The 13352-nt window shown below is 39.9% G+C and overlaps 1 protein-coding gene across 1 annotated transcript in view; it reads right to left on the reverse strand.

Annotated features, from left to right (window-relative positions):
- Positions 1 to 3636: 3636 nt before the first annotated feature.
- The window catches only part of Sgcg (sarcoglycan gamma), a 42429-nt gene continuing 32713 nt past the window's right edge, over positions 3637 to 13352 (reverse strand). Inside the window, exons 6-8 of the mRNA XM_070003114.1 lie at positions 12505 to 12577; positions 8625 to 8748; positions 3637 to 4666 (exon numbers count right to left, since the gene is read on the reverse strand). Coding sequence (XP_069859215.1) covers positions 4493 to 4666; positions 8625 to 8748; positions 12505 to 12577 — 371 coding nt within the window. The 3' untranslated portion in view covers positions 3637 to 4492. The remainder of the gene's footprint in view (positions 4667 to 8624; positions 8749 to 12504; positions 12578 to 13352) is intronic.

A 13352-nucleotide genomic window follows, 5' to 3' on the forward strand; every position in this document is an offset into this window, starting at 1 on the left:
GCTCTTTTGCTTTAGTTACTTCCAGATAAACAATATGTCTTGCCCGGCCAGGCTTCAGAATGCAGTCCTCCTACCTGTGCCTTCGACACAGCTGAAATTACAGGTATGTACCATCATGCCTATCTTGTTTTTTCATTAATTTTTTTTGCTCAGGCTAACCTCAAACCATGTTCTTCCTGTCTGTGACTCCCAAGGAGCTGGGATTACAGGTGTGTGCCACTAGGAAAAAGCTAAATTTTGTGGGGGACAATATTGGAGTTTTGTACTGAGATCCTTGCACTAGCTAGACAAATACCCTGCCACTTGAGCCATATCTCTACCTCCAGGACACAAATTTTTAGTGAAACATTTTGCCAGGGTTGGCAACATCTTGCAATCAGACACTTTAAATACTTCTTAAGCCCTTGAATAGCCCCAGTTAATATTACCTCATCAGTACAACAGGATGGGGAGCCACAAGGGCTAAGAGCCCAAGAATGACAAAAATCAGGATCAACAGAAAGAAAAAAATGGGAAGTCCTTTGTTTGTGGATCTGACTTCGGAAAAGGTGGGAAGGGAACTCTTCTACCTATGCCAGTTGACATTTTCTAGATCTTTGGATCCACATTCTGGGTTCCACAGACAAATAGCCAGCAGCAGAGATTTGTTGTCAAGCATTGCCTTGTGATTGCAGGCTGAAGTCCAGAGCCTAGCGGTCACGCCCACAGGCTTGAAACTGTAGGAGCTCGTTTGCAGATGGAATTTCTTAAGACAGGTTTCCATTTTCCCCCTATTTGTCTATAATTTCATGTGGTGTCATTGCATTCATTCAAACAAAAAACCAAAACCGAACTCTGAGCATATCATAGGCATTGTGTATGTTAGATTCTGAGGTGGTCACTTTCTGTTTGAAGTTGGGTCCAACTACAACCTGGTGTAATTTATTTACTCTATAAAACCAGTTTATTTATATTCAAAAGTGAAATAAGAGTTAAATTTTAGTTGAAAAAGATTAGAATTTAAAATGTATCTCTTTTTTTAGGGGGTGGGGAGAAGGGGGTGATCCTGGGACTTGAAATCAGGACCTGGGCTCCGTCCTTGAGATTTTTTTTCTCAAGGCTAGCACTCTTTAACCCTTGAGTCACAGTTCCACTTCTGGCTTTTTGGTGGTTAATTGGAGATTAAGAGTCACACAGACTTTCCTGCCCTGATTGGCTTCAAACCTCAATCCTCAGATCTCTACTTCCTGAGTAGTTAGGATTACAGGCATGAGCCACTGCACCTGACTATATCTCTCTTTTGTAGTTGCAAGTGTTGTGGAATTACTCACAATTCCCCCAGCTTTCCACAGACAGCTGACATGACTATCTTTTAAGAAGACTTTCCACTTAGCCTGCCTCACAGTCTACTGTTTGGACCTGTTGCTTTCTACTTGACACAAGATTCATTTGGCTTCATTCCACTTTTGGCTTTTTGATGGCTGGAGATGAATCTTATGAACTTTCCTGCCTAGGCTAGCTTTGATCCTCAGTTCTTAGCCTCTGTTTCTTAGTTGGTTCATTCATTGGTAAGAAATATTTCTGCAAGATCAAGAATAGTCCATGATCATTCAGTATGGTAGAAGCTATCAGTCTATACTTCAGTAATTAGGCCTATTTGCAACATGACTCTTAATCTACAGCGGCAGTTTAAATTGTGAAATGCACTTACAGGCTAAAATGTGGTCCATCTAAATGTTTTCTTCTATTGAAGGAGAAAGTTCTTATCATTGGAGAATTCGCCCTACAACATCTTTAAAGCTGATTCTTTGGGGAAGGAGAAGGGGAAAAAAAGGGATTTGAACTTTTTATTCAGATGTTTAATTCTCCATACTTGCTTGGTTGTTGTTCGTGACCTCTCTAGCATCACAGCACCATTCTTTGGACAACTACCACCACAACTAAATTGTTTAATGGGCAGGGATTCTGTGTTAGGTCACCTGGGCTTGAAGACATTTGGTACAAATATGGAACAGGAGAATTGATATGACAGAATAGCAAATTGGCTGGGTGCTGGTGGCTCATGCCAGTACTTCTAGCTATTCAGGAGGATCTGGCTTCAAAGCCAGCTTGGGCAGGAAAGTCCATGAGACTCTTATCTCCAATTAACCAGCAGCAAGCTGGAAGTGGAGCTGTGGCTTAAGTGGTAGAGCACTAGCCTTGTGCAGAAAAAAATCCTCAGAGACAGTGCCCAGGCCCCGAGTTCAAGCCCCAGGACCAACCAGAACTGTCACTGTTAGAAAGCACTCGTTAGTTTTTTATCAAGATTTAAATGGGAAAAGTGGGTATCTCCTAAGACCCAACAAAACTAGGAGCATTAGGTTTTTCTTAGCAGTTTAGAAAGCATTATTTCTATCTTGCAATCTCATATTGAGGTATGTATAGTCGACTTTAAAATCAGGGAGTCATTATAAATGGGTTCTGCTGTTTGATGAACACCCTGTTAAAGCAGCAATAGTAGAGTTCCCTTTCCTCTTTCCCAGTTATAAGCCAACAGTGAGTTTGAGTTGTGTTATACTTGGAAATGCTACGGTTAGAAAGCTGCAGGCTGCTATTCTCATGCATCTGGAACTAATTTGGGATTAGGATAAGATTTGGCCAAACAAAATATATCCTCCAGCTTTCCTTTTCTTTTTCTTTTTTGGTAACAGTACTAGGACTTGAACTCAGAGCCTGGTCACTGTTACTTAGCTTTTTTTTCTCAAGTCTATTATTTGAGCCACAGCTCTCATTCTAGCTTTCTGCTGGCTAACTGGAGATAAAGAGTCTCTTGGACTTTTCTGCCTAGGCTGGCTTTGAACCTCAAAGCTTAGAGCTCAGCCTCCTAATTACCTAGACTACAGGTGTGAGCCATCAGTATCTGGCTCCCTCCCACTCTTGGATGGGTGCATTTTACAAAACCAGTGAGTGACCTACACCAAAATGTATTTCCCTAGGCTCCATGTTTGATTTACATTACTCAGCCCATAGATGTTGGACACATTTCCACAGACTGCAAGAGTCTGCTTCCCTGCAGCTGCATCCGGCCTGGGTCTGTGGGGCAGAAGGAAGGATATGGCTGAGCAACTGAACCAAGCAGGTCAGCCATTTGACATCAACAGGTGAAACCCTTTGGGCTACATTTTCTTCACTTAAATCAGTGTTACTGTCTGTATTTGTCACATTGGTATTTGGGTAGACTGAGACTGTATAAATGCTTTTTCCATCCAGGCACCAGTGGCTCATGCCACTGGCTGAGATCTGAGGATTGTGGTTTGAAGCCAGTTGGGGCAGGAAAGTCTGTGAGACTCTTATCTCCAATTAACCACCAGAAAACCAGAAGTGACACTGAGGCTCAAAGTGGTATATCTCTAGCCTTGAATGGAAAAAGCTCTGAGACAGAGCCCAGGGCCTGAGTTATGACTGCCAAAAAATACATAAGTAAAATTTAAAAAAAAAGGTTTTCCAACTGCAAATGACTAAATTTAGGGTGACATTTGGGGTTAATTTCAGTAGTACCTGTTACCTTATCAAGTATTGTTACATGAATCTTGTCACAGTCACTTGGGAGAAAAATAATGCCTAACTCAGAGGGCTGTAAGGATGAAAGGAAGTTAAGACTCTTACAAACAAAGGTGGTAAAACAAAGGTTAGCTTTATTGCTCATTGACTACATAGAAAGCACGATTCATTTTATGTCATTTATTCCCTTGGCTACCCAGGGAATACCAGGTCAAATTCTAAACCTGAAGATTTTCCTGTAATACCCAACACACTGACTTATACTAAAGGGAGAACTAATACCTTGGGCCCATTTCTATTTTGTTGTTTTATTAGTGCCAGTCCTGGGGTTTGAACTCTGGCCTGGGTCCTGTCCCTGAGCTTTTGTGGTCAAGGCTAGCACTCAGTCACTTGAGCCACAGCTCCATTTCCAGCCTTTTTTGGGAAGCTAGAGATAACAGTCTCATATACTTTCTTGTCTGGGATGGCTTCAAACTGAGATTTTTTTAGCTCTCAATCTCCTCTGAGTAAGATTATAGGCATGAGCCTCTGGCATTGGCACCCAGCCCTGGGCCCATTTCTGTATGAATCAGTGCTACTTTTATGAAGTATTAGATATCTGCTGTTAAATATCAGAAATTAATTCTACACAGCAACTCAACATTTCCTTGAACATTGACTTTGTGGGAGGGAGGCGAGGAAGAGGAAAGTCACCGTGTTTTTGATGAAAAGCAGCCAATCACGTAAAGCAATTAACGCTCTTGACGTTGATTTGCTTTTGTGTCTAATCCACGCGTTTGAAGTCATGTTGTCTTGGCCAAACACTTATGTTGGCATGTTTTGCTCTCTTGAGTTCTTTTGGAAAGTACATTCTTTCCCACATCTTGTCCCAGACTTGCAGAATGTCTTTCTGGCCTCCTCTCCAAATGTAAAAACTCAAGGGCATACCTCTCAGCTTCCCAAACAAGATTGGTACTCTGAGATAGACAGTGGCTCAGAGACAGATGTGACTGTGCTCCTGGCACGTGGTGCTCACACCAGCCATGGTCAGGTACAGCTTCCCATCTGGACATGCGCAGACCTCATACAGTTCCTGTGAGCTGCCAGAGGGGCCCCAGGTCCCCTGCCCCAGCTTGGGTAAGCACAGGGTTTCCGAATCAATCACAAGCTGTTTGGGGAAAGCAAGAGATGAACTGTTGAAGGAGGAAGGAACCAGAACCAATGAGAAATTTGTATCTTAAAATGTTTCACCAGGGGGCACCAGTGACACAAGCCTAGAATCCCAGCTCCTCAGGAAGCTGAGATCTGAGCATCCTGATACAAATTCAAGAGAATTTCCATCTCCAGTTAATCAACAAAGAAAAGCTGGAAGTGGAGGTGTGGCTCAAGTGGTAGAACACCAGCCTTGAGCAAAAAAGCTAAATGATGTGAGGCCCTGAGTTCAAGTACTGGCAAATAAACAAAAAAGATGCTTCATCAAATCAGATCCTTACTTTAAGAAAAACCTCTGTTCAATAAACTGAATTAATGTTCAGTTTTATGATGCTGTGCTCTTAATGTGTTTTGAATAATTTCACAAAAATAATCTTTTGCCATTGCACATTTATCTTGATACATTAAATCATCTAAATCATCTCATTAAGATGACATAATCTGAAGAAATAGATTTATCATACTTTTTACCTGTAAATATTGAAATGTATCCTGATTTTATTTATAATTTGTTTTCCTAGAAGAGACAACTAAATTCACCTTATCATCAACCATTTCCCTAATGTTTTAATATTATTTGGAACCCCTCATACTCTACTAGATACTGAAAGCATCAGGCACCAAGACAAATTATATATTATTTTACTTATTTTTGAGCTGATACTGGGGCTTAAACTCAGGGTCTCTCACTCTTGTTTAGCTCTACTCCCAACTTTTTCTTTTTTCCTTTTTTTCTGTTTAATTGGAGGTAAGAGTGTCCTGGATTTATCCACTCTAAAGAGCTTTCAGCCTCAGCCTCCTGACTAGCTAGGATTATAGGTAATGAACCACCTGGCTAAGCCAATTTAAATACCATGAAAGTGACTCATTTTCTGAGCATACAAATGAACTAAAGGGAAATGTAAATCACAGAGGGAAACTTAGAGACTTTTTTGTTAATCCTCATACTAAACCTCTAATCCTTAGCCACACTCACTTGTTAAAGGAACTAAAATCAGTGTGGGTAGACATCATTTTCTTCCTTGTGAACAAGGTTAGAGTCCCTCCCCCACTAACCTTTAATTTCTATGGCTCTCATTCAGGAATTCCTGTCCTTTTAAAAAAAAAAAAAAACAACAGCTATGTTTCCTTAGTTATACAGAGGAGAAGTTCATTGTTACATTTCCAGGGAATTCTGGTCTAGTGATGAGCAGTAGAATTCTGTCCACTGAATTCTATAGAATTGCAGTCTAACTGCTCCTGCTGTCCCTGCCTGTCAAGTGCAAGCGGGAAGCCATAGCAGCATGCTGGGCAGAGCTTGCCCTGTGGGAGGGATGTAGACACAGAGAATACAAAATCCAGTGAGTATCATTTAAAATGTGGAATGCCAGCCAGGTGTCAGTGGCTCACACCTGTAATCCCAGCTACTCAGGAGGCTGAGATCTGAGGATTGCCGGTTCAAAGCCAGCCTGGGCACTTAAGTCCGTGAGACTCATTATCTCCAATAAACCACTCAGAAAACTGGAAGTGGTGCTGTGGCTCAAGTGGTAGAGAGCGCGCCTTGAGCTGGAGAGCTGAGGGACAGTGGCATTGCCTACTTACAGCTCTGGCTTTTAACTTGTTGGTCTGTGCCCTATCCTTGTTCGTGATTGGTCTTTTTTTTTTTCTGGCTGCCAATTCTTAGTGTGTGCGCGTGCGTGCGTGCGTGTGTGTGTGTGTGTGTGTGTGTGTGTGTGTGTATACCTGTGGCCTTGTGAGCTTGCTCAAATAGCTGGTGCTCTACCACTTAAGCCATAGCTTCACTTCTGGCTTTTCTGGTAGTAAATTGGAGATAAATATCTTACAGACTTTGCTGTCCAGGCTGGCTTCAAACTGTGAGCCTCAGATCTCAATTTCTTGATTAGCTAGGATTATAGGGATGAGCCACCAGCCTCTGGATTTGCTGATTCTTTTCTTATCCAACTGGCCACTGGCAGCCACATTTTCATTTGCCTTTCTGGGACAATATTTGGAGTTTAGACATCTATCTATTGACATTTTGAACAAATAGTTCCTAGGGATAAGGAATATCAACTTTTAATTATGGACCTGGCTGTGTGCTACTTGTAAAGATGTTGTAGAAGTAAGTTGCAGAAATAAGTAAAACCATTTCAAAATTAAGAGCAGCTTAAATTTTTGAAAGTCAATTCATTTTTAAGTGTGTAGTGACATAAAACTTAGTGATGTTCCACAAGGCTGATTTCCATTTCTGCCTTTATTTGCTCCTGACATCGTAGCCTGGTGGGTTAAGCTTGCAGTCTTCTCCAGGTGCAGCTAAGCCCTACATCCATGGCACTGTGCTTTCGGAGAGGGGTTAGAAGACCCAGATTTGACCCTCTCCTTTCCCTTTCCTTTCCTTCCCTTTACACTTTTGTTTTGCTTGCCTGCCTGCCTGCCTTCCTTCCTTCCTTCCTTCCTTCCTTCCTTCCTTCCTTTCCTTCCTTCCTTCCTTCCTTCCTTCCTTCCTTCCTTCCTTCCTTCCTTCCTTCCTTTCCTTCCTTCTTTCCTTCCTCTCTCCTTCCTACTCCCTTCCCCCCTCCCTCCCTCCCTCCCTCCCTCCTTCCTTCCTTTCTTCCTTCCTTCTTTCCTTCCTTCCTTCCTTTTTCTTCCTTTCTAACTCAGGACCTTGTGCTTTCCTTTGGCTTTTTTTTCACTTAAGGCCAGTGCTCTCTCACTTCAGCTACATCTCAATTTCTGAGATTTTACTAGTAAACTGGAGGTAGAACCCTCTTAGTATGTCTATCCAGGCTGGCTTCAAGCCACATCTTCATATCTCAGTTTCTCTAGTAGCTAGGATTTCAAGTGTGAGCCATCAGTGCCCAGAATATTTTATCCTTAGTGTTGTTGATCTTAAAAAAGTGTTCTTGTACCAGCCTGAAATCCTAGCTACTTGGGAGGTGGAGATGGAGGATTGTGGTTCAGGACTTAACTCCAGACAGAAAAGTTTCAGAGACTATTTCAACCAATGTCTGGTTGTGTATTTTCCAGTTATGGAGTCAAATACAATGGTAGGGCACAGTGGTATATACCTGTCACCCACCAGAACCCAAAGAAGCACAAGTAGGAGGATCGCAGTTCAGATTTCAACTCTGGCTGCCTGAGTGTTAAGTGTGAGTCTACTTGAAATCACCGAGGCAAAAAGGGGATGGAGGAGTGGTTCAGTGCCAGAGCACCTGCCTAACAAGCATGAGGTCCTGATTCCAAACTCCAGTACTGCAAAAACAAACAAAAAAATGATGGTGCTGTTCTCCAGCTCTCATTTTTACTTAAACTGAAAGGCACATTGCTCTGGGCAACAGTATTATACTGTTGTCATCGCCAGGTGACTCTGGGTGACAGCCATTATGAAAGAAGTTGGACACTATGAAAAGGCAAAATTGATGTGCTCTGTAAGTGCTGAAAATCTGTGGTTATTTTTCGAAGTTGACAAAAGTGGGGTTTTGTTGTTCTTTTGTTTTGTACTAATACTTAACTTGAACTCAAGACTTCACACTCTTCTTTGGCTTTTTCTGCTCAACGCTTGGGCTCTACCACACCTCCATTTCTAGCTTTTTGGTGGTTAATTAAAGATAAGAGTCTGATGGGATTTCCTGTCTGAGTTGTCTTCAGATGGTGATCCTCAGATCTCAGCTTTCTGAATAGCTAGTCTTAGAGTTGTGAGCCACTAGTACCTAGCTAAGAAGTGGTTTGATTGCACAAATATCAGTCATGAAAGGTGAACAGCTCTAATATATAATTGTTCTAACATTTCTTTCAGTGCTGGAGTGCTTCCCTTTCATGCATCTTACCATAAACCCTTTGTAATGTCTCATTACAAATGACTGTAATATTCATGATGTGATTGTGAAAGAAATGTCATCAGGAAACACTTCAGGACTTGCATTCATTCTACTCACCATTCCTTCACTACTCTGCAAAAGGATGTCCATTTGAGAAAGAGCCTCAATTTTCCCAGCGTGAGCTTTTATATTAATCCCTTTTGGGGCATCCATGCTCAGACTCCGTGTGGGAGATTCTAGCCTGAAAAGGTGACAAACAAATGAACAAGAAAAGTATGATTTGAAAATCAATTCCTGTGCCAGGCACAGTGGCACAGGCTTGTGATCCCAAAGACTGAATCTGGAAGATCTCTCAAGCCCAGAGGTTTACAGGTCAGTCTGGGCAACACAGTGAAGTAAACAGACACCCGATCAACTCTCTACCCATAACCTGGCACTGAAGAGATAATGGACAAGAGATACGCAATCTTTATGGTTCTCAACATTTTGACATACTATGCACTGTTCATTGATAAATCCAGATATAACAGGAAGCCAAGAAATACGTGGAAGCATGGCTTAGGTGGTAGAGTGCCAGCCAATTAACAAAGTGGCAGACACTGACTTCAAGACAATAAAAAAGAAAATACATATTCTACCTCTACCAACAATAGTCTAGGAGATTATTTCTTCTACAACTGTGCAGTTCAGATGGCAGGGCTTAACCTTAGCAAACCACCCGCAAAACAAATGCCATTGTGAGTAACTGTGAAATGATTACAGTATTAAGTTAATACATCATCTTATTTGATTGGGAAAAAAAGCAGGTTGAAGGACAATATGCTCCATGTTTATGAGACAGAATAAAATGCTTGGACAAATTTTGGTTTTTAGCTTAGAAAGTGGACAGGATAGATGGAAAGATTTATTTTAGAAAGAAAGTGGGGAAGAAGGAGGGAAAGAAAGAAAGGGCAGGATAGAAAAGGAGGAAGAGAAGGACTGACCAGATATGGCAATATTAATAGAAGACAAGATAAGGAGGAAGAAATGTCATTACTTAATGACTAAAGGAACAACTTGCAGGAAGATTAAGTAAACATGGTTGTATGCACCTGAAAATTAAAACTAAAAGCATAATGATACCAATATTATAGAGGAAGTTTTAACAAACCTCTTCATGAAACATACAAAAAAGAAAGATAGCAATTACACAGATGATAGTAGTCATGTAATTGTTAACACTGGCCTAGGAGAGAGACACACACACATTATAGAAAATAGACTTCATTCATAAAATGTAATGAGAGTGGGCTGGGAAGATGGCTCAGTGGTAGAGTGCTTGTCTTGCATGCATGAGGCCCTGGGTTTGATTCCTCAGCACTATATAAGCAGAAAAAGCTGGAAATGGCTCTATGGCTGAAGTGGTAGAGTGCTAGCCTTGAGCTGAAGAGCTGAGGGACAGCATCCAGGCCCACAGTGCAGACCCCATGACTGAAAAAAAAAGTGATTTCATGCCAATGATTTTGAAGTCTTAGGTGATAAGCCAAGCAAGAAATAATCAAAATGGAACATTTATTTATTTACTTAGTGCGGGTACTAGGATTTGAACTCAGGCTTCCTACTTGGCTTTTTACTCAAGGATGATGGAAGAGGGCATAGAAGAACATAATCTAAGCCCTAAAAGGTAACAATTGTTCACTTAGAATAGAGTATCTTGCAAACCTATCCTTTATAATTTAGTGAAAAATAAAAATCTTCTACAATAAACTAAACCCATAGGAATTCAACACTACAGGAGCCAAGACTACAGAACATATTAAAAGAATTTTGTACACAAGATGAAGACAAAACAAGAAAAATAATGGATAACAAACATCACTAGATGAGTAGATTATCATAGGAGGAATAGGAAATGACAGGAAGTATGAAATATGTCAATATCAACAATAAATATTCTCAACTCTCCAAACACTATACTATGGTAAGTTGGATTAGAAGGCCAGACCTATTTGTTGCCTGCAAAACCACATCTCATAAAGACCAATATAGGCTTAGGATAAAAGAAAGAAAAAATATTTGCAAAGTGTAACTATAGTTTTATCTGGTAAAATAGACTTTAAGAGACAAGATCACTCTATTAATAAGGGAACAATCCATGAGATAAAATTACATTTGTCAGTATATACACAGCAAATGTTGGAACACCCAAATTTCTTAAATACTTGTGAACTTACAAGCTTGAGTAGACCTAAACACAATGATTGTGGGAGACTTCAATAGCCCATTCCTATCAATAGAAAGAAAATGCATAAAAGAAATCAACAATAAGCCTAAGACCTAAATGACATCACACACTTGGACCACACATACTGACTTGACAGATATCTATAAAATATTTCATCCAGCAGCTGAACCATACACTCTCTTCTAAGCAGCCCATGGATCTTTGTACAAAATAGATCATATTTTAGGGCATGGAAAAAAATCTTAGTAAATGCAAAATAGTTAACTTTCTGAACTAAAAAAATTGTTACTATAAAGGTGATATACAGAGGGGTTATAGTTACATGTAAGTCAGGTGAACAGTACATTTCTTTTTAGATGATGTCACCCCTTCCCTTGATCTCTCCCAGTTTTCCCTCCCATCCCCACATTTTCCTGTATTCTATCTGAGCATATGGAATTGTAGTAGAACTCAACAGCAAATGAAGCCACAGAATGTGTTCAAACACATGGAGACTGAACAACACATTGCTGAATGACAAGTGGGTCACTCAAGAAATGAAGGGGAAGTGAAAGGTACTAGAATCTAACAAAAATGAAAGCACAAATGTACCAGAAATCTTTGGGACATAGCAAAAGTTGTGCTAAGAAACCTACATTAAAAATAGATTTCAAATTAATAGCAACATAAAAACAAGTGCCTAGAAAAAGAACAAGCCTAACTCTAAGTTAGCAAACAAAACAAATAATGAAGATCAGAGAAGACATGAATGAGTTAAAAAATTACCCAAAGAATCAGTGAAACCAACAAGTTGGTTCTTTTCAAAGGAAAAGATAAATTCGATTGATAATCCCCTCACTAATCTGAAGAAAGAAAAAAGTGAATAAAATCATAGGTGAAAAAAGGGAAACCACAGAAAATACTAATAAAATCCCAAGGCTTGTCAGGGAATATTTTGAAAACATATTCAAATTAACTAGAAAATAGAGAAGAAATGAATACATTTCTACATGGATTTGACCAACCAAAAATGAATCTAGGGGATATATATCAAACAGATCTAGAACAAACAATGAGACTGAAGAAGTTAATAAGTATCTCAATAGAGAAAAATCCCAGGACCCAACAGCTGAATTATATTTACTCCTCAGATTTTTCCATAGGATAGAAAGGGAGGAAATGCTATTCAAATTTATTCTCCAAAGCCAGTATTTATACTTGTTCCAAAACTAGCCAAGGACACAACAATAGGAATCATAGATCATTCTATCATAGAACACAACTTTAGGCAACGAAACCCTTGCAAGCCAAATTCAACAACAAATTAAAAAGATCTATGGATGAGAAGAGACCCTGGCAGCCATGTCTAGGGAGGAGGAGGAGGGAGAGGTTCACCAGAGGCAGCCCAAACCATGGGGGCCTTAAGTACTCACTGGGGACACTGGGTTTTCCTTATGGTTGGTTTAGAACCAAGCAAACATGTTATATAGATTGCTTCTAGCAAAATTAGTCTGGAACTGATTTTGAAGACAGACTGGAAAGGAGCAAGAAGGTTTTTGGAATAGTACAAACCCTGGACAGAAACAGAACACACGAGGAGTCTAACAAGTTCTAGAATCAGTTGGAACTTTGACTTACATTGGATTTGAATAAATAACTTGTTACATGCAAAAAGTCATGAAAAATAAGACAAGTGCAACTAGAAACTATCTGATTGCAACGATTACAGTATCATCTCAGCACATATCCAGCTGCCTTCCCAAAGTTGGTTTGCCTTGGGACAATAATTCTTACCTAAGATCTGGAAATGGATGAGCTCTGACAAGGGGAGTCTCCACTGAGTGTTCAAAAAGAGCCCCCTCAGGTCCTACACAAAAACCAAAGAGGTATCAGGAACACATTTAGAATAAGTTGCATTAAACAAATCAAGCATTCAGTCTATACAGCATGAGTCCAATGCAAAACTCCAAAATGGTCCAAAACTCTGGAACTGTTTGAGATTTGGCATGACCCAGCAGGGGAAATTCCAGAGTTGACCTCAGGTAACAGGTTGCAATCAAAGCATTGCATACTAAAGATAATGGATGAAGTTACCACTAGGTTATGTGAACAAGATAGATACAAATAGGATGAACTTACTTAGATCTTGATCCCATCGCTAAATATCTCAATATAGCAGTGCACACCCCCCCAAATTCCCACAAACCCAAAGCCTCAATTCTGGTCCCTATCATTTGGAGAAGGGAGATGCAGTCTATAGATTTTATTCTTGGTTGCCAAATTTGTGCAGATGTTTAAATTTCAGGGGGAAAAATAGGTGCAACTATTTCCTTCATGTTCTGAGACTATAAAGTCCTATCAACCAAATGTGTTGTGGGGTGTTTTGGGTGTTTTTTTTTCTTTTTAAAAATCTGGTACTTTTTTATTCTCTAAATCGTTGTACAAAGGGTTTTCAGCTTATCATGTCAGTTTATGAGTGCAGTCCATCTTGATCAATCTCACCCCTTCAAAAGGTGCTTTCAAAGTGAATTCAAATCAAGTTTATTTTAAATTAGACAAAAACATTTGCTATCAACCTGAAAAAAAATACTATTGAAAGTTTCATAGGACTACAAATTTTCAGTAAGTTGTATAATTATCTA

Source organism: Dipodomys merriami, unplaced genomic scaffold (genome assembly GCF_024711535.1).
Source record: "Dipodomys merriami isolate MVZ:Mamm:240054 unplaced genomic scaffold, mDipMer1.0.p SCAF_6, whole genome shotgun sequence".
NCBI lineage: Eukaryota > Metazoa > Chordata > Mammalia > Rodentia > Heteromyidae > Dipodomys > Dipodomys merriami.